A 24,858-nucleotide genomic window follows, 5' to 3' on the forward strand; every position below is an offset into this window, starting at 1 on the left:
CCAGGAGGCACCTGGGACAAACTGGATATCGGGGAGCAGCAAGCGTGGGGTTGCTCCACAGGGGAGGAGGAGGATGAGGAGGAGATAAACCAGATCCAGGGTCCATCCAGGAGGTTCAGAAGCAGCAGAAGATGGGGTCAGAGACAGCGATGGTGTCAGGCACAACTGTGGCGTCACCGGGCCAGGGACTGATGGCCAGGGCTGAGCTGGAAGGGGGTCCTGGGCCATGGGCAGGGGTGGGGGAAGGCCCCCGGGGAGGTTTGGCAGGGACAGTCAGGGCTAACGGTGCCCTCAGGGCTGTGGCCCTGGGGTTCACAGCCAGAAGTTCTCTCTCCAGGTAGGAATCCCAAAACTCGTGTTTCAAAGAGAGCAGTGTTTTAGTCCAGTAAGTAAAGTATATAAGCAGTCTTCATTGCAGAGATTGGATCTGGTACCACGTACCAGAGCAGAGAATCCCGTTTTTCTTCTCCCAAGGTATTTGACACTCTTTTCTGTGTGCCTCACTTCTCCTCCCTTGTAGGAGGTACACCGTAGCTGTCACGTTAGTCAGATCATCCAGTCAGCCGTGCACTTGATCCTGCATTACTGACATTCTTGGAGTTGAATGAGAACAGAAGAAAATACTACATGAGAATCCAATTCTGATCACTATCAAGATATTGATATAGTCACTCCAGCTGTTAACTGAAAGACATTTTTGTGGCCTTGGAAGCCAAACAGTGAGTATCTTATTCAGCCGTTGCTTTGGTGAAACTTGGAAGTGAAAACAGAGCAAAGACTCCGAGATCTAACCTATAGATGGTCACAGAGAAGCCTGGCATACATAAATCATAAGGGAAGCTTATAGCAGTTGAGCACATTTGCTTCTTTTGTACATAAGTAACTCTACCTCTTTAGGGTAACTGGGGTAAGAGACAGAAATAAGCCAGATAATTGTCCTGTCAGAACAGCGACTATATCCATCTTTGGAAAAACTTGCATACAGACTTCTGCGGAGCAGGGAAGCCTTTTAAAATCGATGGCTAGCGCAGGACCTCCTGGGAGGCACATGTGCTTCGTGTTACAGATTGAGCTGAAGCCAGGAACGTTGGGGTAAAGTAGGGTTCACAACCCACGTATCCCTACCTGGCTATAGGCATGAAGCGCCACTTTTTATGGTATAAACAGAAACACCCAGTCTAGCAAAATTAGACTTAGCTAGGCCTACCGCCATTCAATTTTGCATCATTAAGATTAAAATTGTTATCGGAGCCTTGCGCCTGTCTTCACATCAGGACTTAAATTTGGATTGAGGTGTTCCAGTAGTGATTTATCAACGTTGTTATTTTGGGATTTTATCAAAGCTGTTTGTTTTATGAGCTTTGCCTGCAAATCTATGAAAAAGCACCTCGTGTCTGCCTATGCTATTGCAATCAGTTTTTGAAATTCATGTCGCTGGTATTTACATTTATGAGGAGAATTATATCCACTGCAAGTAGAAAATTTTACACATGCCTTACACTGACATCTTTTATTTTCCCAGAATAAATGACTCTATAACCGGGTGAATCAACGGGGAATTAGACTCTAATTACATTGTAGATATTAATTATAAAACTTACTGCAAATGAATACTAATCTTATGAAATGTTAAAAAATTGAATTGCGTGGTAAAAGAAAAAATGTTACTACGAAAATGCTTATGGGGGTAAAGGGGTTTGGGAAAAACCTCTACATACGGGAAACTGCGTTTATTCTCTTCTCGGTACAGGGGCAGCTAGGTTTTGCCGCTAAACTGAACAAAATGCTCCCTCTCGTGGTATGAGCTTGGAAATAGATGCAGCCGAAGTTTTGGAAAGCCCTGAGCTCAGGTGCGGTGCTGGGTTGTCTTCTGTTTTGTTGTGGTGGTGAAGTGCGAGAAAGGAGGTGTTTCTCTGGCTAGGCTGATTCTGAAGGAGGAGCACAGGTGGGATTTTGGTGAATTTTTTTTGAGTTTTTTTCTTGCTTGCTGGTCATTTCTCCCTTCCTACAGGGTAAACCGAAAAGGCCCCTACTTCCCCAGAGTAGGTGCTCCTCATTGGTACTAGGTTCTCCCGAGGAGAAAGACCAAAGAGCGCTCAGGCACAGAAATGGAGGTGCTGGGTGAGAGGGATGGAGGGATGTTGGCAGGACGGGAGGAGAAGAGCGGAGGTGGCCTTGGGCTGCGGTGATGCTGGGCGAAGAGCCCTGGCTTGAGGCGACAAGGGGAGCTGGCTAAGAAGCGGGAGGGAGCTTGGGTGTTTGTCACAGCGCAGTGACAGCACGCATTTCAGAAACGCAGGGAACTGATCCATTACGCAGAAGGGCCTGGATGTACCTGCGTTTGCAGACCAGACCTGGTTCTCCATCTTTTTGCAGATGTCTCTGTTCAGTGCTTTTTCTTCTTCCTGATACCCACTTTTTCTTTCAATTCCTTCGGCATGCGAGGAAAAGGTGGGGATACGTTACACGCCCTTAGTTACAACAGATGTTCAAACGCTGCTTAGAATCCCCGTTTGGATAAATGTATAGCATTTATCAAATGAGACATCCAGATACGTGTGGTATCTTGATGCAGAAAAGTAACCAAATGGAGCATTTGCTGAATTCTGAATTTGGGGGGCTGTTCAGAGGTACATAATTTAGCATGTAGGTGTATTTAAAAAGAATACTACCTGGTAAACCATGGCTATCATCTCAGCCCTCTAGCTGGTGAAAGCGGGAAAAGGATCCAATCCCCTCTAATTGGTAGCAGGAATGACTATTTCCATGCCACTTTTGGTTGTACAGGCTTCCCCAAGCATATGACTCAGTATACACCTGGGAATTTTATTTCCTGGATATACTGGGAACCCTGTGTAACTTGTCTTTTCCCCTATCAGGTCAGATAGTGCTTGGCTCCATGCAGGTGAACTTCCACTGCCTAACCCACCTTCAAAGACAGGCTTAAATCCTGGCCGTCTTCTTTCCCTCCGTTAACATTATTTCACGCTGGTTCTGCAGCGGTTGGGCAATTTTACAGGACAATCTCGAGGGTCGAAACGCCACGGCCCCGCGGGCACTCTTAACCTTGAGTGCCCCCTGCCCAGCCTAACCTGGGGCTTTGCCCCAGCCCTACCTGGGGTCCAGGACCCCATTTCAGCCCAGCCCAGGCCCCCAGTCCCCAACTAAGCTATTCCGTGGGCGTGCTGCCACGCTCTGCCTGCCTCTGCCCTTAAATCCCGGCTACGTTTCGGACTCATCTTGCCTTGTCGCTTCTCTCCTGCCCTGCCTCACAGCGTGCCTCTGAAATAAAACCGGGGAGAGGGATTTTTCACACCCACCCCCCCCCCCCCCAAGACCTTGCAGCAGACCACCGACAGCCAGGCGCCGGCGTTACTACTCCCTCTACAAGGGATGCTCCCGAGTGGACCCCCACTCGCCCAGGCTGCTCCGGGGCTGCCAGCCCCCATAGCCCCCCGTGGGGGGGGACACGGCATCCACGGGGAGCAGCTTCCCCCCTCCCCGAGAGCTGTGTCGGGCCCCTGTACCCCCAGCCCCCCCTTTTTCTTTTTTCCTCGATTACCCAATTTAACGGTAAATGCTGCTTGTCTCACCCGTGCGGTGCAGCAGCCCGTTACCGTGAGCGGGGAGATGTCGCGGGTGGGGTGGGGGGCCGGGGGGGGGTCCCCGCCTGCTCTCCCTCCCCCAGCTGCGGCAGGGCTGGGATGCTGCATTTGGGCAGGTGTGGCATGCAGCTGCAGAGCGAGGGTTAAACCACCGGGAAAAAAAAAAAAAAAAAAAAAAAAAGAGAGATACGGAGGAGAATTAAGGAAAAAAATAAAAAATAAAAAAAAAGGGGAAAAGGCTGAAGCAAGGTTTGAAGGGCTGGTGTGTGAAGGTTTGCACGAAAACACGGGGAATTGTCCCTTCAGTCGCCCGGGGAACCGTGCTCGCTCCTTCCCTCCCTCCCTCCCCGCCCGGGGCTTTTGTGTGACCGCGGAGGGGCACCGGGGGGGGGGTGTGTGTCCCACCGTGCTCCCCGCCTTTCCCTGCCCCCCCCCCCCCCCCCCCCTCCGGCAGCAACTGGATGCTCGGCGCGGCCACGGGCTGCCCCCAATCCCCCCAATGTATTTTTCTTCGCCGGGTGGTTTTCACCGCCTTTTCCCGGCAAGGGCCCCACGGGGGGGGGGGGGACGGGGGACGGGGGGACGGTGACATCCCCCCCCCCCCCGGAGCCAGCTCCCGTTCGGGGAGCAGAGGGCGCCCGAGCCCCGCGCATCCCCCGCCGCCGCCCGGCTCCCGCAGCGCGGAGCGGGGACGGAGCGGGAGGCTCCGCCGCAGGGCGGGTTGTGCCCGGCGGTGGGGTTTTAAAAAGAGGGTGTAGGAGCGCCCGGGAAACATCCCTTCTCCTGAGGAATGGGTTGCTTTCCTCTCTCTATTTTTTTTTTTTTTTTTGGGGGGGGGGGGGTGTCTTTTGTGTTTAACGGGCAGACCCCTCTCCTTAAGCGTGCCAAAAAAGCATAAACGCCGGGGGTTTTCCAACCTCTGCCGTGGGGCTCCCCGAAAGGACCACACGTGTTTTCAGGCGGCTCCGCTTCCCTCGCAGCTTTCCCGGCTCCACCGGGCCCGCCCCCCCCCCCCCCCCCCAACCACCGAGCTCCCCGTTCGCTCCTCGCCGCCATCCTCCCTAAAATTTTTCTTTTTTTTTTTTTTTTTTTTTTTGGAGGGGGGGTGGTAAGGTTGCAAGGTGCATTTGGGGACCTCCACGCAAGTCGTGTCGTCGTCGTCCCGTCCCCCCCCCCCCCGCGCAGCGTGCCAAGCTTATCTCGAAACCCTTGGGTCTGCGCGCCCCCTAAGCGCAAAAGGCGCGCAGCGCATCTCCCTCCTCCAAAATAAATAAATAAAGCGCGTGTGGCTTTTGAACTGCCCACAGACTGTCACAGAGAGAAAAAAAAAAAAAAAAGGGGGGGGTGTGTGTGTGTGTGAAAGGGGGGGGGGGGTGGGAGGGAAAGAGGGAGGGGGGAGAGAGAGAGTGAGAAATGCAGAGGCAGCAGCCGCGGTAGCGGCGGCATTGCTCCAGCAGGCACCAGTCACTCCAGTCCCGGCGAGCGAGCTGGGGAGAGGCGCAGCGCTGCCAGCGAGGCGAGCGGGCTCTGGGGGGGGCTACCCGGGACTCTCTTTGTGACACCCCAGCACAGAAACACACAGAGGGGGGAGCGAGGAAAACCGTAAAAAGGTAAGAAGCGGTGTTATCTCGCTTGTTGTGGTATTTAGGTAGCAGATCTCGGGAGCTTTGCGATTTTGATCGGGTCGTGTGTGGCCCCCCCCCATACCAACACCACCACCACTACCACCATCCCCGTGGTGTTTGGGATGTGGGGAGAGGGGACTGGGGGGGGGGGGGTGAATGGGGAGGAGGGGGGAGATTGGGCACGGTTTTTTTAGGAATATCGCTGCGGGGAGCTCGATTCCTCGAGAGGGAGACCGGCCCCGGAGCGGATTCGAGGCACAAAATGGACTGAAAGGCAATTTCGTGAAATTTAAATGCCCGATAAGCCTTTCTTGGGGGGGTGGGTGGGGGGGTGGGTGTGGTGGGGATCATAGTGATTTATGCCCAATTTCTTGTCGGTGCCTTGAGCCCGTTTCCAAAAGGACCCTGCTTAAAAAAACCCCACCACAATGATAATTAAAAATACCCCCCCCCCCAAACAACAAAACCACCCTCCCCCCAAAAGCCCCCCAAATGAAATGAAGCGCTGGGAGAGGAAAACGCACCGCGCTAGGAAGATGGAGGGGGGGGCGGTGGTGCAGGGAGGCGCCGGGGAAGGGGGAACGTGTGTGGGGTGTGTGTGTGGGGGGGTGCAGGCGGCTTGCGTGGGGGTGTTCGGCGGGGGGGCTCGGTTCCCGGTGCCGGGCTGCGGGTGTGTGTGGGGGTGGTGGTGGTGGTGGTGTGGGGGGGGTGCGGTGCCGGCAACAATGCGATTGTTCTGGGTGAAGGAGCGGCGCTGCCTTGGCGGTCACGCGTGTGCGTGGACGCGGCGGCGATTCGGATCCCTGCTTTTGGCGGGGGCGTTATGCCAAGGGTTTGGGGTTTGGTTTTTGTTTTTTTTGGGGGGGGGGGTGTGGGGTGGGTGTCGGTTACCCGAATCCCACCCGGGTGGGGGCTCCGAACCGGCCGTCAAAAACCCCACAGGGACGGCCGCCGCTCCCCTCACCGCGCCTGCCTCATGAATATTCATCGAACGCCGCCCCCCCTCCCCACAGATCCCCCCCACCCTCCCCACGACCTTTTTTATCTTTTCCTCCCCCCCCCACCCGCCTCGCCGTGCCCCCACGCACACGCGTGCCTTTCCCAGCGCGCCTCCTGCAAGGAACTTTCCCCGTGCACCGCCTCACGGGGTACGAAGGGCCCCCCCCCACCCTCCTGTCAGGCCGGGTGGGCGCCCCACGGGGGCCGATGGCCGGCGCGGAGGGCGCGGTGCGGTGTGAGGAGAGTGGGGGGGGGGGGGGGGGGGGGCGGGTTGTGTGAGGGACGCCCCTGCCCGCGCCTTTGTCTCTGCCCCGCGCATGCGCGGAGGCGGGGGCGGGGATGGGGCGGCGGAACAAAGGCGCCGCGGCCACCCCCGGGACGCCGCTCCCCTCTCACCCCCACACCCCCCCCCCTCACCCCCGGCCTTGCTGGGGCACGCCGAGACCTTCCGGAGCCCGCGCTGCGCCCGGCTTAGCTTCGGTATCGGCTAGCGGACACCCCCGCCCCCCCCCCCTCCCCCCATCGTCGCCTCGCTGAGGCAAAATGGGGCGGTTTTTTTTTGAAGGGAAAAAGGAGTCTTGGGGGGGTGGTGCGGGAAAAGGGGGAGCCGGGGGGGGGCTCTATAGCAGCGTGGGAGCGGTCCGTGGGTCAGGGAGGGGACGTGGGGGGCATGGGAAGCTGCCACGCCGCGGGGATGTGTCTGCTGCCGGGCTCCGTCGTGGGTGGGGGGACACATGGGACACGCGTGCTCTGCTGAAGCATCTCCCTCAGACCAGGGGGTGCAGGCTTTAAGAGGAAGATTTTTTTTAATTTTTTAATTATTTTTTTTTTTTAATTTTTTTGTCTGTGCGTTGGTGCGACATCTTGAAGTCTCTTTTGTTCGAATTGTTGCATCTCGCTGCTGGCATCGGTGCGCGTTCCTCCTCCTCCGCCCCTTTTCCTTCCCCGCGGATGCTCTTGTCCAAACCGAGGATGCGTGTTTCTCCGTAGGGCGAGCGCGCTTAAGCCTGTTGGAAATAGATAATTTTGTAAGCCAGTGACTGGTGGGTTCTGAACAGAGACGACTGGGGTGTTTGTCCAGCTGGACTTAAAGGCGACAAAAGAGTACTGCAAGTGGGCTCCTCAAGAGAGGATGGCATTGGGTTTTATTCCTTCCCCTCTAGGGTGGGGAACATCGGCTGGAAAACATACACCCCAAGGCCCCTCACATCGTGATTTTGGGGTATTTCCAGTGTTTTCAGTTCAGGTCCCTTCTGAAGAAGTGCTGCCATCAGAGCCCTAGAATCTGATTTAATGTGCCCTCTTGGCAACACGTAGTCCGGTGGCCAGGCTTTGAACGCCGAGGGTTTTTTTTTTTTTCCCCAGTGTAGCTGTTCCCCATGAAGCAGGGGAGCAGCGCGAGCATGGGGTGGGAGTGCCGCACCGGGGGAAGATGCGGCATCCACTGCTACTGCCGTCTCCAGCAGAGATACCTTGACCCGCACCATCCTTTCGTATTCAGGGCGTTTCTGAGAATTTTGGGCAGACCCTCCGAGCTTTAGGCAGGGGAGGGAAGAAGTAAGAGCATGGCCAAAGGTTTGTGCGCTTGCTGTCTCTACTCGTTGTCTCGCAGAACTTCCTCGTATGAGGGAGAAGCTTTGCTTTGTGATCTTCCTACCTACTGGATTGTATGCAGTGAATATTTTCTTTTTGTCTGGCTTAGTTTCACTGGAGAGCGCCAACTCTGGTGTGCAGATGGAATACACCCAAAGTGATGGGAAATTTGTGGTGGCTCTGCCTATTCTTGTATGCTTCATGTATGAAATAGCTGATTGTGTAATTCGGGGAAATTGTACGTAGCTGCCAAAAAGCAATCATGCAGCGTTTTCTTCTGTTTATATGAACCTCTGAGCTTATCATATCCAGTTAAAATAAAATCAACATTAAAAGGTAAAACTGGTAAATTTACTCCTCCAGTTATTGCATGAACAATGATCAGGTGCTTTTTTTTTTTTTTCTTTTTCTCCCCCCCCCCCCCCCCCCCCCCCCCCCCCGTTTTTTCCATGCTGCTTTGCATTTGAAATGCAACACCCACTGAAGCAACCTGGAAATAAAAGGTTGATCTATTCCAGACAGTGGTACACCTTTGGAGCATACCCTTCCCCTAAGATTATAGAGTGTGCATGCTCCACAATTTCAGAACCGTCTCTAGAACTACCTCTAGTCAACATCAAGTCTCTGGAATAAATTGTATTTTCCCAGTGAATCTTCTTGTGTTCGTGCTGTGTTCCACTGGTAGCTTTGCCCCATGCAGTGAACCATGAAGTCCTTCAGCAGAGCGTCCTGTGTACAGGATGGCTGCCGTCTGAGCAATGCTAAATTCTTCCCTTGAGCAGGCATCCACCCATGCCCCCATGGCGTACGCTGAGGTACAGAAGCTGGTTGCAGGGCAGAAACAGGCCTTCCCATGAAATCTTGGGAGACTTCTGTGCGGCTCCATTTTCAGGCATTCAGCTACCATTGAGCTACTCATTATTTGGAAGGTTGAAAGCTGATTTTGCACCAATTTTGAAAGCAAGAATTTCAGAATTTTCCCCCCCCCCCCCCCCCATCTGCAAGAAGGGGATGCTGCATTTGTATGTACACATTTGTGCACAAATCCCAGGTCCTGATTTAGGTCTGTAGGTGTAAATGTGGTGTCCTTGGGTGCACTGTAAATTCAATGGCTAAAATCTGAGTTCTTCAAGTAAGAAAACTGGATGCTATTCAAATATAACGAAGAGTTATCAACCAACATTCAAGGCCCTACCTTCTCTCCTACGAGGGTAGTAAAGGCAGGCCATTTTGAAGTACTGTACAGATGCATTGAGACGGCTTCGTAACTAAAGGAAGAAAACTTAGGAGGGGCTTGGGTTGTTTCTTCTGTGTCAATCAGGAATGACAAGAATGAGGTAACAACTAGAGAAATCAAAGAAATTCCTGAAAGCATTAGGGACTTGAAAATAGAAACCATATGCAGCATAATAGAGGTTTCATGCATTAGTAGGAAACGCTTTCAAGATTTAAAAAAATGCAGGGGGAAGAAGGGGGGAAACACCTTGTGCGGAATGAAAAGGACTTTAAAGTCCTCTCTACAGCATCTTCTATCTCCCAGCTGTCTGTCTTAAAAGCGTGATGCCAGCTAAGCTTCTTCCTTCAAGGTGGAGACATGCGGTTAGTATAAAAATGTATCAATTGGTTATTTGATATGAAAAGTCATAGGTTTAAAATAGAAACTGATTGATAGCAACACGATTCCTCAAACATGAAAGATTCCTGACTTGCCAGAATCAGAAAATAAAATCCTTTGACTTTCTTCAGCACACCAATAAATGTAAAGAGATACTGATTTGTAACACATGTGGAATGGTCAGGCTTTGCCTGGGAGCAAGATGTGTAGTAATTCCCTCTTAAGTATAGTTAATGGAATTTAACTCTGAGGAAACAGTTTTATTAATAAAAACCTTCTGTCTCAGGATATAAATCAGAGGCCGATCTCTTTTGATGTGTTTGGTATTGTGTTCTGCAGAATAGAAATTAAGTAGGCTCTATAGTTGATCTGACTTGTGGGGTATAGGCTGCCAAGTACCTCACCAGTGCTGTAGTGTTGGGAAAGCCACATGCTTTTTAGTCACATGTTGCATAGTTTAGATTTTAGCCTGGTAAGTAGTGCCACATATGATTATGATCTGCTGATCCGGGGATTTTTTTGGTATATTATTCTTTTTTTTCTTACCCTGTAGGAATTTGAATGTCTTTTCCAAAGATTTAATTTTATGTACGCTGCCCTAGCAGTTGTTCAGAGCAGCACGCATTTGGTGTTTAATGTAAACCGTAGGACTGATGGTACGAGCTTGATTTTGAATAGAGACTCGCTGTCCTTAGGAAGGATTCAACACTGACTGTGTAATAAGTATTGGGCCTTAACCACTCTACCTTTTGCTGCTTGTAAAGGTCTGCTGGTGGATGCTTGCTAATGATCTCATGATGGTGGTTGTAGTCCCGACGCATTGGCATGAAGAGGATGTGGATGCAATGTTGAAGCATAACCTTTTACTCCAGGCAATAAGACGAGTAACTGTAATGTCAAAGCTTCCCATAGGATTAATTTTAATGGTAGAAATCTCTGCCGTCACGACTTCACATGACAAATGGAAGGCCCTTCTGTACAAATAGTAAAATCGGGGGGCTGCTGGCCATTTCGTGTTTCAGTAGTCCTTAAATACTCAATAGGAGGTAGAGCATAACCCCTGCAGAAGGGTAGAGCCTGGTTTTAGTTTGTGAATTTCTTTTCTGCGGTTACTGTTTTCCTTAGGCAATTGGTTGGTGAAGGAGGGATTCATATTCAAAATTATGGCTTGATGTTATTAACTGTTTTAGGATGAAGTAGAAGGTGGTCCCATAGCAGGGTGCTGTACATGGGCATCTGCTAGACAAATTTAAGATGATTGCTCAACTCTGGAGAGGAAGTGAAGCAAAGTTAGACAAAACCAAGAGTGGATCAACAATAATAGAACTGATATGCGTCTCTCTCATCTAACTACCTTAGAAAAGCACGTGCAAACCAAGCGCAGATCAGGATGTAGAAAACAGGGAAAACCCAGTTGCAAACATGTAATCAACACAGGAGAGTCAAACTATGAGAAACCCTTCGTACATCTGTTTGTCCAAGATAGACCGGAGCCTCAGAATTGCTACATCAGCTTCCTGTAATCATCCTTCCTCAAAGCGGTAAAGCACGTCATACGGGGGGAAGAAAACAAAACCAAAACAGGCTAGAGGTGGTATAAAACTAGGAGTCTGGAAAAGGAGAGGGTGAAACCTGTCACGGCTAGATGCGGTGCTCGGATGGTTTCGGCATTCCCCATTCATAGGCAAAATTTCCTGTTGCTTGTATTTTGGCCGGCACTGGTAAGTGCGTGATTGACTTCTGCTACTTAGTTGTGCCGAGCTGGTGGGAGGAAGCAAATTCAGTGAGCTCTGAGGTGGTGAAAACGGCTCTTTTGGGTTTCTTGCCATCGCCACAACAGCTGAGGCAAACGGGGAAGATGTGCTGGCTGCTCTACCCAGCAGGTTTCCGAACCAGATGGGCTGAGAGAGTGGGACTCGTTCTCCTCCAGCAGCGTTGCTCGGCCCTGTGTGCCAGCTCTGCACCAGTGAACGTACAGCCTGCGCTGGGAATAGCTGGTCTCGCTGAGGAGTGGGTGAAAGCTGCCTGTTGACTCTTGCTTTCCTTTTCCGATCTACAAGCCCTGTGAAGCAAGGGGGACAACAGCTCCCCAGAGTGTAAAAATGAAAATCTGGCCAGATTTTCCAGGCTTTTCCATTCCATACTTTGCTTGAGACTGAGTAGAACGCACTGTTGGTTTGTAAGTTCGTTTCACTAGGAGCTTTCACTAGGAGCACGTGAGGCCTCTGTAGTGTACCCGAGTGCTCAGGATAGCCCCATAGCCTATAATTCAGGGGCCTAAATTAGCAGACTAAAGCAAATGTGGAAACTCTTTCCCTGTTTGCGGTTCATACATGCTCTGCATAACTCCAGCATTCATAGCAAAGAGCATCCTGCTGCCTCTAGAAAGCTGCATGTAGACTGTGAGAGTTCAAGGACAGTGGCAAGTTGTCTATGCAGACAATTCTTTCTGATGGATCTGGTATCATTCGCAGGGAAAGATGTTGGTGAGCTGGATCTATTCGTTCTCTGTTTCTGTACGCTGTTCCCTTTTCTTATTCCCTACCCTCAGAGATCTTCACCTTGAAGAAAACCATCCCACAGTGCAGAGGTACCAGCAGAACCCCTTTTAAGCTGCTTGTGGCCATCTGACGTTCCACCGGTATTGTACATTTTAATGATTTCCTCAGTGCTAGTTTCCCTAGGTGATATTTAGAGGAACATTCAGCTTTCTGGCATAGTGGTGCGTGCTTTACATCCGGTCGCCTTGAACTGATGACATTGCCTTAATGAATAATACTTTTAGAACCAAGCTAAGTAAGAGCTGCCATGTGCACTGAAATATGATAGCTCACCCGAGTGTACTCTTTTCCCATGCATGTAATATTGAATAAAAGCTTCAAAAGAGCTCAAGAAAACTGATATTAGGGTAGTTTTTTATAAGCACGAGAATAATTATTCGGTCACTGGAAGTTCAGCTGTCATCCTCTTCTGTGGACAAGTCAGTGACTGACAGATTCAGGAACAATTTACTGATGGTGGTGGCAAGAGCAATGTGGCACTCCTCATGGTGTCTCAGTCCTGACTGAACAGTACACTGTACTGGCAATCCACTACGGCACAATGTCTTGGAAGTGGCCTTCAGTGCTGAGGTAGCTTCTGTTACTGAGGCTTCAAAATATACTGCAAATCAGCTACAGGTGTTTTTATAAACATGTCTTGAAACCATGCTGTCACCAAGGCATTATGGAGAAAAACAAACATACCAGTCAACAAATGACAAATATAATGGATCTCCCTTGCCTGAAGCAGGATAAATATTGGGTCTTTAAATACTTGCCATCTCTGCTCTAACTTGGAGTTGATACCTGGAGGGTGGGTGGTGTTGAGGGAAATGAACTGGCTTTGCACGCTCCCCCACAGCTATTGACTGTGTGAGGCAAGAGACTGAATATCCGAGCCCCTCACCGCCTACAACACAGAGGTGACAGGGAGCGAAGGAAGTTCCGCACTGACAGATTAGTGGTTCAGGAAGAAAGTCTGTCCAGGAGTTTGCTGTGAAACAGTGGCAGTAAATTTACAGTCTGAGAATAGAAATATTTATCTCAGCAGCATTTTTTCTTTTTTTCTTTCTACTTAAAAAACAAAGTTCTTTGGCACATTTGCTCCTGATTAAAGAAGCCATTGAATACACTTCTTGATATCAACTTTGTATTCTAGCATGTTGGGATATACCTTATTATCTCTGTGCATATTTCTAAATGTGTCACACTAAAAAAAACCCTGGTGTCTTCAAGCTAACTCTGACTGTATCCTTCCTTGCCATGTCGGTGTAGATCATTTGCTTCAATTAAATTATCACAACTGCTTATGTTGCAGTTCCCCTTGGTTATCCTCTCTAGAAGTCCACATTTTCTGCTGTGAACTAACTCAACGTATTTCAGAGAACACCTTGTTAGTCATACATTAAACATGTAATATGTGCATTAGGAGGTATCCAGGATGCAGTAAGATGTCATAAGGTTAAGTGTGTACGGTCATTCCTGTGTAGTACAAAGCAGGGATAATGAGAACAGAACCACTTATTGCAAAACTTTCATTCCAAACTCTGAAATAAATGTTACTAGACCCCAACTGTTTGCATGGGTATGGCTCCCAAATCTAGACGCTCACTAGGGTGAGATGATATCAACATGAGAACTTGATCTTAAACAAAGTTTCATGCAAATCCTGTAACAATGTGGAAATCTCGGAGCTCTGCCAGCCAAAAGCATTCAACACTTTTACATTCTTATCACCTGAAGAAATATTAATGTGATTTCTCCTTCTGCTGACTGAGAGGGAGTAGAATTTTTTCCTCTTTACATGGTGGTTTAGTTTTAAGCAAAACTGGCACTTGGCCAAATGAAAAAAAAACCACCCCAAAACCTAAAAACCTGTATGCGATAGCTTGCGTTGTCAGTCTTATTTTCAAGAAGAACTAGATTTGTTTGATTCCTGTAGGACATGAAACAAATTGCTGCAAGATCATAATTAAACTACACTAGTGAGTTGCAAAACCTTCCAAAACACACTTTTAGGGGAAACATTTGCTATTATAATAGACAAAGCTTGTCTGTCAAGCTGTGGCTTTGCTGGGCTACATACTGCATAAAGGCCAGTAGCGGTCACAGTCATACTGGCCTGAGTTGCTTCCATAGAGAAACCTTTGGATCCACTTCTAATTGCTTGAGATTTTCATTGTGTCCAAATAAAGCACAACATCTATAAATGATGGAGACAGCAACATGATTGCTGTGCAAATTCATTATGAATGCCATCAGGATGAGTGCCCTGTTCAGGCCAAATGAGTTCATGATGGCGAATATATATGCCTTTTTTCTGAAGTACGAGTTTGTGGCTACAGATAGAGCGAAGACACAAAATAGCCTTTGGTCGCTGTGGAGGGTCCCCAAGCAGAGGGCCAGAGAACTGAAGTGGATTGATGTAGATCATCTCCTGTACGCTGAGCTCCTAAAGAAGACCAAAAAACTCAAAGGAAATTATTTTCATTAGAATTACAACTAGTCATCTCAGTTAATTAACTCCTTAAACAGAGAAAACTTACAGTGATGAAAGAACCAAAATAATAGATAAAAGGTTTATTCACAGCCCGATCTCTGCCCATGAGCCCTTGCAAGCTTCGAATACTAATGTTGGTTTCAAGTACGCTGTGGTTTTCTGCGTTGGAGCAAATTTCCACAGTCCTCCCTGGCCCCAAACTTCCTTCCCAACACCTTTGGGGTCTGCCTGTGGGTCTGCTACGTGCTCCTCGCAGCGTTTTTTCCAGTTTTGTTTCCGAGCTGCAGGTTGCCGGCTTGAATCTTTTGCCTGTCTCACCCTGCCGTCTTCGGAGACCTTCTCTCCCCTGAGCAGCCTCGGGGACTCCTGCGGGGAAGGAGCTCCTCTGGCCGCTCGGTCTTCTCAAAACAAAGAAATAAAATGAGACTGTCCGCAGGAGCCTTCTGTGCCGTCGGTGCGAGCACAGTGGCTTTGGTGGGACTGCATCCGTGGGGCACACGCCGTCTGAAGTGCTGGTCATCGGCTGCTGTGCTAATGGTGGTCGTTGACTCCCTGCACTGGAAGGGAGACCAAATAGCTAACTTAATTATTACAAATGCCCTGTTTTATCTTAATTAATCTAGCCCTACGATTCTGGTTCCCTGATCTAATTAGCTAGGGAGATAGTTAAATAAAACTTTCATGTATCTAGGCACATTTAGCTATTCGTGGTTAAATCTGCTCACGGTTCCTAAGAGACTATATTTCAAAGCTATGGAGTTGCAGCCGGGAATACCGCCCAGCTGCCCTTCGTCTGAAATAAAAATACAGAGTTCACCTTAATTAACATGGTGGAATAATTTTTTATGTTAACAATACAACTCATAAGTAACAAACATGTTAAAGCCTTTCATGGAAACAAGGAGGCATCTTTCTCTGTTCTGCCACTAAGGAGTAGCAAGTAACTGTGTCGTACACAAGAAATGGGATTTCCACTCTTTGAGTAGATAAACGTAACTTTAGATTGTATGTGGAAAATATTTGCCCTTTGCTCTGTAATAGATGGAAGACGGTCAGTAACCTGAGTTAAAATAATCTGAATAATTTGAAATGAATAAATCATAGTAAAAATTCCTTGTCCGTGGAGGCATTTCTAAAAAAGACTGTATGTGGTAACCATAAAGGATATGTGATCAGAATTACCATAAAGAAGATTTTGTTGACCAGAAGGGGACAACAAGAATAACAGAGGTCCACTTCTTAGTTGTGCTAAGCATTTGCTACCAGAATAGAACAAATTGCCTTTTAACTGTCCTAAAATGGACATCTAAAAATTTCCTTTCATGTACTATGCTTTGAACGTTTAAAGATATTTCTTGCATGGGTCATATGCCACATAAAAGAGATACCGTTCAAGAGGTAAACAATGAGAGTGATCAAACAGGACCTATGAAAGGGAAAAATGAACACATTGGTTTTGTTGGAGTATAAAGAAGAGAATGATCATTTTAAGAAGCGGTAAGACAGTAACCAGTGAGAGATCACTTAAATGTCACTCATTCTGCCTTGGGGCAAGAAGAGGGACTGTCTAGACTTCTCATGAGGTCCCTTCCAGCCCTGTGGTTTGTGGGACCAGGCACACAGGCAACCTTTGGAGTGAGCTTGTTCTTGAGTGCAGAAAAATTATTTTGGTTGAAACACAATCATTCCCAAGCATACTAATTTATTGGCAGTATGTCTGAGCTCTGTTAAAATAGAGAACAAAAGGCAAACCCTCTGCTAATATGCTTTATGGGCATGGTATATGCTAGAAAGAAATATACAAGTAAGGCTTTTCCAGAGCTGGCAAGAGGAGATTTAATGTCTTGATGCTCAACAGCAGAGCTTCTTAAACAGAGATTTCTCATAGCACTTTGGACAGAATTCCTGAAATGTGCTGTAAGTTTGAGGCCATTCTTCAAATTGGGGCTGTGGGACGAGAAGGGGAGTAAAGCTTGCAAAAATGATTGAGGCTTTTCACTTCCTAAATTTTATTTCAAGGTGGTGATTTGTAGTGATGTGCGTAGGTTTGAAAATTTTACTCTGTGAGCTCAGGGTGAAATTTTGTGACTGCAGCTGAGGACCGCTGTGTAATACTGATTGGTATGACACTAGGATGCCTTTTGTTACTTAATCTATAGGCTGCGGAGACATTTGTTGGGTTGTTCCACAGATGAGTGGAGAATCTAACTGTGTAACAAAGGCTATACACACGTTTTCAACACATGGTTGCTCAAACTTAATGGCATAATAACAATAGCTTTGAAGGTTAAGCCTGACATAAATTAGGCTCATTTCTAAAGAAATCCTTGGTGTGTATTCATAAATGGTTTTGAATAGACTTAATGTTTAGCTGAACAAATATCTTTGTGCAGTCTATCTTTTGTGTGCAGGTGGGCAGCTGCTGTCAAAGTTCCTGGTTCCATACCAGGGGCTATCCATGCTGCGGCTACTTTGGACTATGTGTTTGAAATCAATCAACCTTTTTGTACCTGAGGGCAACCTGAGATTTCTGTGTATGCTTACTGGAAATAGTGTTGTGCTCCTACGAAGCGCTTGCAGGATTTGTACGTATGTTTCTGTTTAATGAACCAGATTCTTGACTAGCTGCCCATATCTTGGTGTTATTAGAGATGAGGAAATGCTCACCTTCGTTTAGCTGCTAATTGTTAGATTATTCAGCGACGTATGGATTTTGAGCCATGCACAACAGTATATTGGCATTCTCTGAAGCGAATCTTTCAATGAGGGAGGCACGTTTGGGAGCAGAACTAGAGTTGTGGGCTTGATGCCGATTTTATTTACGTCGCTGATCAGTGAGTATTTGCTTTGAATCTAATTGAGTTGTACTAATAAAGGCAGAGCTGCTAGAATTCCACGGTGGTTTGGATGGTTGGGTGGGCAGTACTGATTGGGTCTGATGCTCTTATGTGATATAACAGTGCTCGTGTTTGCAATGGCAACACCTAAGCATTTGCCAAAACATTAAATCCCGGTGTTCCGTCATCTGTCTGCTTTTCTTCATGACTTCCTCATTGGTTCTTTTAAGAAAGTAATGGTAGGTTAATTTGGATAGTATCGATGTTGAGGGCGAGTTTCGTACTGCCTGAAGAGGAAGAAAGTTTATCTTTGTAGAAGGTAAGTGTGTGCAGCAGTGCAGTCTTCACGTTGAGTACATAGGTCAGAAAAACATATGCCTGAAGTTAAGATTATTTTGGTCAGAGACAAAATCTCTGACGTTGGGTCTTATTACTATTAATAAGCTCATATAAACTGGCACAGAGGGCTGCAGAATAGTCTGTAGACCAGAGAATTTTTTTTCCAGTACATGGGCCTGTACATGAGAAACAGCAGTCCTTGTAATTACGGCAGTGAGGGGGGGGAGTGTGTCCTAGATATACTAGGCTGTGCAAGCACACGCTGCTGTGCAATAACATATACTAGGGGAGGTAGGGAGCGTATACTAGTGCGTAAATGGGCAGTGCTCTCTTACTTCTCTGCTGTAGATCTCCGCGTGGGACCTATTGAACGGGGATGGTGGGTTAGGGTGGTCATGGGGCTGGGTTTGAGCCAACCCCTGCCTCGGAGCTGGCTTCAGCTGGGTTTTGGGGGGAATCTGGCTCGGTAAAAACTGTTCCCAAGTGATCCAGCCAAGCCTGTTTTGTCAGCTGCCTTATGGAGCTCTGCAGTACAAGCAATAGGTAGGCGAGATGAAGTGCTAAAAATGGCCGCGCTGGAACTTCATTCAAGGGTTGATACGCCCTAGAAAATAGTTTTTATCTTCACGTATTATGCGGATGCTGATGTTTAAAGTCCTGCGCTGGGCTGATTTGTCATAGAGAAATATCTGACATGTATAAACCAGATATGGCTGGCGTGACTAGTGTGCTTCTACAAAAACCTTTTCTACTTAAGAGACAGGCCAATCAAAATAAACATGAACTTTAAAATCAACCCTCAAGTTTGTATTTCAGGATTAGAGTATGCTTTCGAGACTACTATCTGCAACAGTGGGATAGTAAAAACATTTCCATTTTCTACCATAAAGTAACTAGCCACTTAATAAAGAGTTCAGTTCATAGCTTTCTGAGGTTTAAGACCTACAGCATGCAATGCAATAGCATACAAGGCCTATGGACTTATGAGTAGTAATTAAAGAAAGGCATATATCACGTACCTATTGGTAAAGCAACCTTAAGATGTGCAGCAATAAGAAAACCTGTTGCAAAAACTATGAGGTGAATTATTTGAAATTTGAATTTATTTTAATAGATTTGGTAGCCTCTTGTGTAGTACCACATCCTTTGCATTTTTTTTCACCAAATGGGAAGTGTGATGCTGGTAGGAAGAAAGTTTAAATAAAATCCTATCAGCGGTTTCTAGTCAAGTGAAGAGTACTTCTGATGTTATAATTTTTATTTTCTTTTACCGTTTTTTTTAAAAAGATTGTCCTAAAAAGGTTTGAGATTTGGTCATGACAGTGGATCTGGCTGGGAATCTTTCAATGAAATGTTTTCTACTGAAAAATGTTCTTGCAGCTCAAATTCTGTAGGTGTAATCGTAGGGGTTTTCACTTCTAGCTGAAAAAAAGGACAGGCTTACCCACTTTGAGGTAGCTAATCATTTAGTGCATAAGAAACCCATGTGGACAGCCAAGATCCAAACTTTTGCTCTTGCTGATTCCTGCTGGGGGATTGGACTCGTCTTCTGTAAAGCAAGTGAGTAACATATTCAGCAGGCTATTGCCCAGTTTTGGTTGGGTCAGTCTCAGCCTCTACTGATGGAGCTGCCTACTCCTTGCTGTATAAACTACCAATTGGTAAGAGGATGTCTCTGGTCAGAGTGCTCACCGAGGTGTTGAAAGCTGAGGTTCTGGTCTGAACTGGACAGAGAAGAGTTGAAACATGCTCTTTTGTAGATGAAGTGACTTTCTTTAAGCAAAGGGCTTAAACCTGTGGCTAATTTTTTGCCTGAGTGCAAAAGCTCATGTAAAAATGCCATAAATACCAATCTTTTTGGGGACTGGACAGTTTTTTTACCATGTAGCTCTAGTATAAAGCCAGTGTCTTTGTTCGGATTCATAGATTAAATACCTACCCGTTTTGCAGTATTTTATTTATAGGAGTTTCTGGGAAGATGTTCAAGTCCCCAACTGCCAATTAAGTGCCTGGCACGAATCTTAACTACGGAGCTGGTCCCGCTACTTTACTTTAGAGGGAAATTGCATAGCATGAAAATTTTAAATTTACTTTACACCGTGCGGGTTTTTTTCCTTATGTGCGAACTAATCCCATCTATGGTGTTAGATCCTTCCACCTCAAGGGTGCAGGCAGGATGGCTGAACTGAATCAGCAGCTCCTTAGGGTGGGCTGGCTGCACACTCTCCCCTGTTGGCTTTGATTTTTCTGGCTGGGCTCCTTTTCTCCCAGCTCAGTGAGCTGAATCACCTTGCCCAGGGCTCAGCTAAGAGCCAGACCAGCTGCAAGGGAAGGGGAGTGGGCAGTGGGCCCAGCCCACTTGAAACAGCAAGCTCTTTAATTTGGCTTAGCTGTATCACCTAACTACTCCTTCATTTCAGGATATTAATGATTTTTAATGTTATTCCTCTAAGCATGTTTTGCATCTAAACCCACATGCTTAAGACTAGAACATCTTACGGCTAGGACATGGAAACATCATGTTATCGAACATTAAAAAAATTGCACAAACTTTTGCAGATTAAAACCAATTGCGGAATCTTCCAATAAAATGCTTTTTGGTTTAAAATCTACTAAGTGAATTACCTCAGTGCCAAAGGGCTAAATCTGCCCAAAGGCCACGGTATGTCTGAACTGACAAGGGAGTTCCAGTGTGGGAAATCAGAAGTGACTTAACTCAGACCGTGACCTTTAATGACCATCTACGTCTCTTACATCCATATCTATTTTGTGTAAATGAAGATGACTCAAATCTTAAGCTTCCTTTTTTTTCTGTCTTTTTAAATTGTTTCGATTCCTGTAAAAGCAAGCAATAACCCTTATGGTTTATGATGTGATCCTGTTGTTTACACCTGAGTGGAGATTGCTGTGTAAAGCTCAGGTGTGAGTGAAGTGGTACGGCGAGTAAAGGGATGCCTCGGAGCATCCGATGCTTCTGTGCCTTGGGCAGGAGCCAGGCCTCTCAAGGGATATTGTGATCCTGGCACTGCAGGAGAGCTGCAGAAGGCTCACTGAATTCTTACTTTAATGTTGTCTTTTGATTCGAATATTAAAAATAGTGAGTAGGTTGTTATGATAAAACTGTTAGACTGGACTGGAAACTTGGGTTCATACTTTCAAGTGTTTCTGAACATTCATTTAATGCTGACGGGGGGAGTTGGGGGGAATTCCACGAGTTTTAATCAAGGGGACTACATTTTAATTCCTAATACATATTTATAATCTCTTCAAAGGAGTTCTTATTTTTTTCTGTTAGTGTAAGAGTCACTCAGAGTTTGCTTCAAAAGAGAAAGGCTCTTTTAGCTCGACCGTTTCATCTGTAACTCCTGATTCCCACTACAAAACAGGTCGTGGAGACTACAGGTTATACTCCTTGATAGAATTAGATCAGTAGAGCAGCAATCAAAATGTGTTGCACGTAACAAATTGCTACACTGGTGCTGGTTTAAGAAATCCTTTATATTGTAAACAGGAACTTAGCACTTTTTATGCAATATCTTATCCTGTAGATAGCTGCTCAGCATAATTTGTGAATATGTGTAATTTTCTCACTTGGTGTACTTACAAGATGGCTATAAAACCCAGCTTCATTTTGTACAGGTTTTTTGTATTTATGTCTACTGTGTCAGCCATTTGGCTGCAGGAAAATGGTACCTCTTGCTCGTGGGAGGGAAGTTAGGACTGTTAGCCAAATTCGAGGCAGTTTGTCACGTCAGTGAGGTAAGTGCGTGCGCTGTTCTTGCGTAAAGCTGTATTTTGTGAGGTGAGCCCAGCTATCATATTGTCTTTTCATACAGTAACTCACTGGGTGCTTCCTGCCTACCGAAACTCCCCTAGAAGTCTTTTCTACCATGTCCTGAGGCAATGCAGTAAAAAGAAAGGGCTGTTGATGGGATTTTTGAGAAACCAACTGCAAGGAAATTTCTTTTCTGATTTTATCTGGAAGAGGAGAACAGTTGGACCAGTCCTAATCCATCAGATCTACAGCTATAGATCCACAATATTCTGCTCATTTATATTGCAGCCGTAAAAGTGGGAATATGTCCGTAGTGCATTCAGTAGCGTTAGAAGTGCGGGAGTTAGCTCTGTTCCCAGCAGCACCATGGCCGCGTTCATGAGGAAGATCTGTGGGAGCTAATTTTAGCCGTGTGAGAATGTTTAGCCACCTCTTGTAGAATTTCACATATATTTTACCCCACTGCTTCTGCTAACGTGGGCACCAGTACGTTACACTGCTCTGTGCCCTGTAGTTCTGCCTTCCAACTGAGTGTTTCAGTGTTGCATTGCCTGGAGTGGTAGGTATCTTTGTTCCATTCTTTTCAATTGAATTAAATTGAATAAAAACAACATTTAAAGAATCAGTGTTAAATATACCAGTTTTATCTTTCATTATAAAGCTTTTTTGTGCACATAGCTCTCCAGAAATGCTCATAAAATCCAACAGTCCCTCTTAACTTCAACCTTAAATAACTGAATAATTAGAAAATGGCACCATGAGAGATGACAGTAATGATGGAGATCCCACTACCTTACATTTGCACACTTCTACAAATGAATGGCACTATAGAGACTGAATCCCTCATACAAATGTTGATGGGTCCAGTGCCATTCCTTCAGCACAGATAGTCAGCATAAATGCCGTTTACATCGAACCGGTGTTCCCTCTGTTACAGGCAACAGGACACCGACCCCTGTTTTCTGTAAAACAAACTCACATCGCATGAAGGAATTTAAGCTCGTAAAAAATGCGATGTAACTTACACTCAGATAAGAAGTATATGGCTAAGCTTATCATCCCTGCTATAAATGCTAAAAGCCATCCAGGAGAACAGGCTGAACAAGGCACTTGGTGATTTGGAGTGAAGCTGTCTGTGATCTCAGGAGGGTTTCTGGCCCGACCACCCCTGGCCGATGCCACGCGCCTTCTTGGTGGTGAAGCTCCCCAGCGTGGGGGGGCTGCTACACCTGAGGGCTTACCACTGCCCCCGCCAACAACCTGCACAACCGCGCTGCTGGGTCGAAAGCGGCTTCCTTCTCTTCTCCTTCTGCCCCTGAATTTGATGGCACGTCTGCACGGCCGGTGCTGGTGTGATGGCTCTTGTGACCACCACCGGTTTTGAGGGAGCTCAAGGCGTGGGCTAGGGTCGCGTGGCAGCGTGGAGCTCAGCAATCTGCAAGAAACCGTGCAAGCAGGAGTGGGAATACACAGTCAGCTAGCCCACGCTGCGCTTTGAGGTAGCCAGGTGACTCCCAGCAGCTGGCGTAGCCGGTGTTAGAGGTAGGCAGCGCGGTTCCGCGCGGCGGATGCTCGTGTGCGAACCTGTGCCCGCCGAGGCGCTGGAGCACGCCAGCTTCTCACCTAATGCAGGTCGGAGTGAAAATCCATTTGTTAAAAAGACACCGGTGTCTATAAAGGCTGCTGCCTCTGAGAGGAAGAAAGGTGACTCGTTGAGAACTTCTTGAGACGAGGAGGAAACTATATCCGTTTTGAGCCGAAACTCAAGTGCTCATAATACCTAATCATTGCAGAAATCTAATCGGAGTATTAAGAGCCCCCCGTGCTCTTTCGCAAGGACAAACCTTTCTTTCTAAATCTCAACAAAGCAAGCTTCTAATGTGGGTCAAATGGAAATCCTGTTTATTAAAAAGCTGCTAAAGACAACTAGATTTTTAATTTCAATGGAAGAGGCTTCACTGCGACCCTTGAAGGCATGCCAGTGGAGTCTTCCAGCACATGCCTCAGTAAACAACAAATGAATCACTGAGGTGCTCTAACAAGGATTGATGTGTCCACCCAATTAGAGGAATATAAAGAGCGCTCCCTTGAAATTCTGGGTTCATTTGGGTTGCTCTGCTATTTCCGCAATCTAGCGCCGAAGCATCGCTTCAGGGGTATTGTTGGCCTCAACAACTGGCTTGTGTGCGTTGTCCTAGCTAACAAGTTCAAATTTTGTACAATTATTTCTCCTATGAAGTACTCAAAGAGTGAAATAAAAACCCCAAACCTCTGAATATCAAAGTCCAATCTTCTCCAAACTTAGCACTACTACAAGTGTGATTGATAAGACTCTTTAAACACCTGTTTTCAGGGGCTTACTGTTTCTCAATTTTACATGGGTTTAATTTTCTCATGCCTAAAATATGTGCAGTTCTGGGAGGTGAGAAGGTGTAATGCATCTTGTATGGTGTGGCTAATGCAACTGGTCAGATGGAGCAATGCATGGAAAATTAAGTATTTTGAGACTGTTTCCTCTTTCTCTTGGAGCAATGTTTCTATATTCGATTCTAAGTGTACATGTAACTTGCACTGCTTCAGAAAGAATTTCCTCACGTCATCTTAAAAGAACATTAAAAATTAGACCATTTTCTCACTATACAGAATATTTCTATTCCCAGACAAATAGTCCAATTGTTTGCACAGAACAACACATAAAGTAGCCAAAAGAAGGACATCATGCAGATCAACAATAAAGCAAAGATCCGAGTATGTTTTGTTTTGCAACCAGCTGCTGCCTCAACAATCATGGAGCCCTTCAAGACTTCAGAGCCTATCTTGCAGGTACTATTTAAGGATTAACTCTGACAAAGTGTGTTGGCAATTTGAAATTCCCTGACCATGCTTCCAGGAAAAAAAAGGAATCGTGTTATTATGTCTTAAGATAGTTAGATACCGGCACCTGAAATTTCATTTCCTAGACCACAGATAAAACCCTGACATTTTTAGCAAATTGCCTAGGCCAAGCAATAAATCATGACAAACCGGCTGATTAAGATATCCAGCTAATTGTTACAGTGGATGCTTTAACTCCTCCCTTCTTGTTGCTTCTTTTTATCCCTTCAATGTGACCTGGGTCTTAGTAGGGGATTGTAATTTAGCTATGGTTAGCAGCTGTTTGAATTCAACTACAATTATATGCCTGGGTTGTATGGTGTTTTAGCTCATCACGTGTGAAGGTCCTTACAACAGAGGGCTAGTAGGGCTCTGAAACGCATCATTATTACGTAAAAGAAGATTTTGCTCTGTTCTGTAGTTTTAATAAAAATTGAAAACGTAGTGTTGTAGTTCTCACTGAGTAGCTTAAGAAACAAACATAAATGCCTAAATTAAAAGCCTTGACATCTACCACTGGGGGAGAAAGCCAAGCTCCTCAGCGCTCCTAATTATC

The 24,858-nt window shown here is 46.6% G+C and overlaps 1 protein-coding gene across 4 annotated transcripts in view; it reads left to right on the forward strand.

The window, feature by feature from the left end:
* The first annotated feature begins 5,037 nt into the window (after positions 1 to 5,037).
* The window catches only part of BASP1 (brain abundant membrane attached signal protein 1), a 51,657-nt gene continuing 31,836 nt past the window's right edge, over positions 5,038 to 24,858 (forward strand). The window contains exons 1-2 of one of the 4 annotated variants that reach the window (XM_049824204.1): positions 5,038 to 5,215; positions 11,989 to 12,078. Coding sequence is in view for 1 of the 4 variants with exons in the window: in XM_049824200.1 (XP_049680157.1) it covers positions 11,096 to 11,158 (63 nt within the window). In the remaining 3 variants the exon portion in view is untranslated. Of the gene's footprint in view, positions 5,216 to 11,027; positions 11,159 to 11,988; positions 12,079 to 24,858 lie in introns of those variants that run through there. The other 3 variants (XM_049824203.1, XM_049824201.1, XM_049824200.1) reach the window with 3 other exon arrangements.

The sequence above is a fragment of the Accipiter gentilis genome, chromosome 20 (assembly GCF_929443795.1).
Source record: "Accipiter gentilis chromosome 20, bAccGen1.1, whole genome shotgun sequence".
Taxonomy (NCBI): Eukaryota; Metazoa; Chordata; class Aves; order Accipitriformes; family Accipitridae; genus Astur; species Astur gentilis.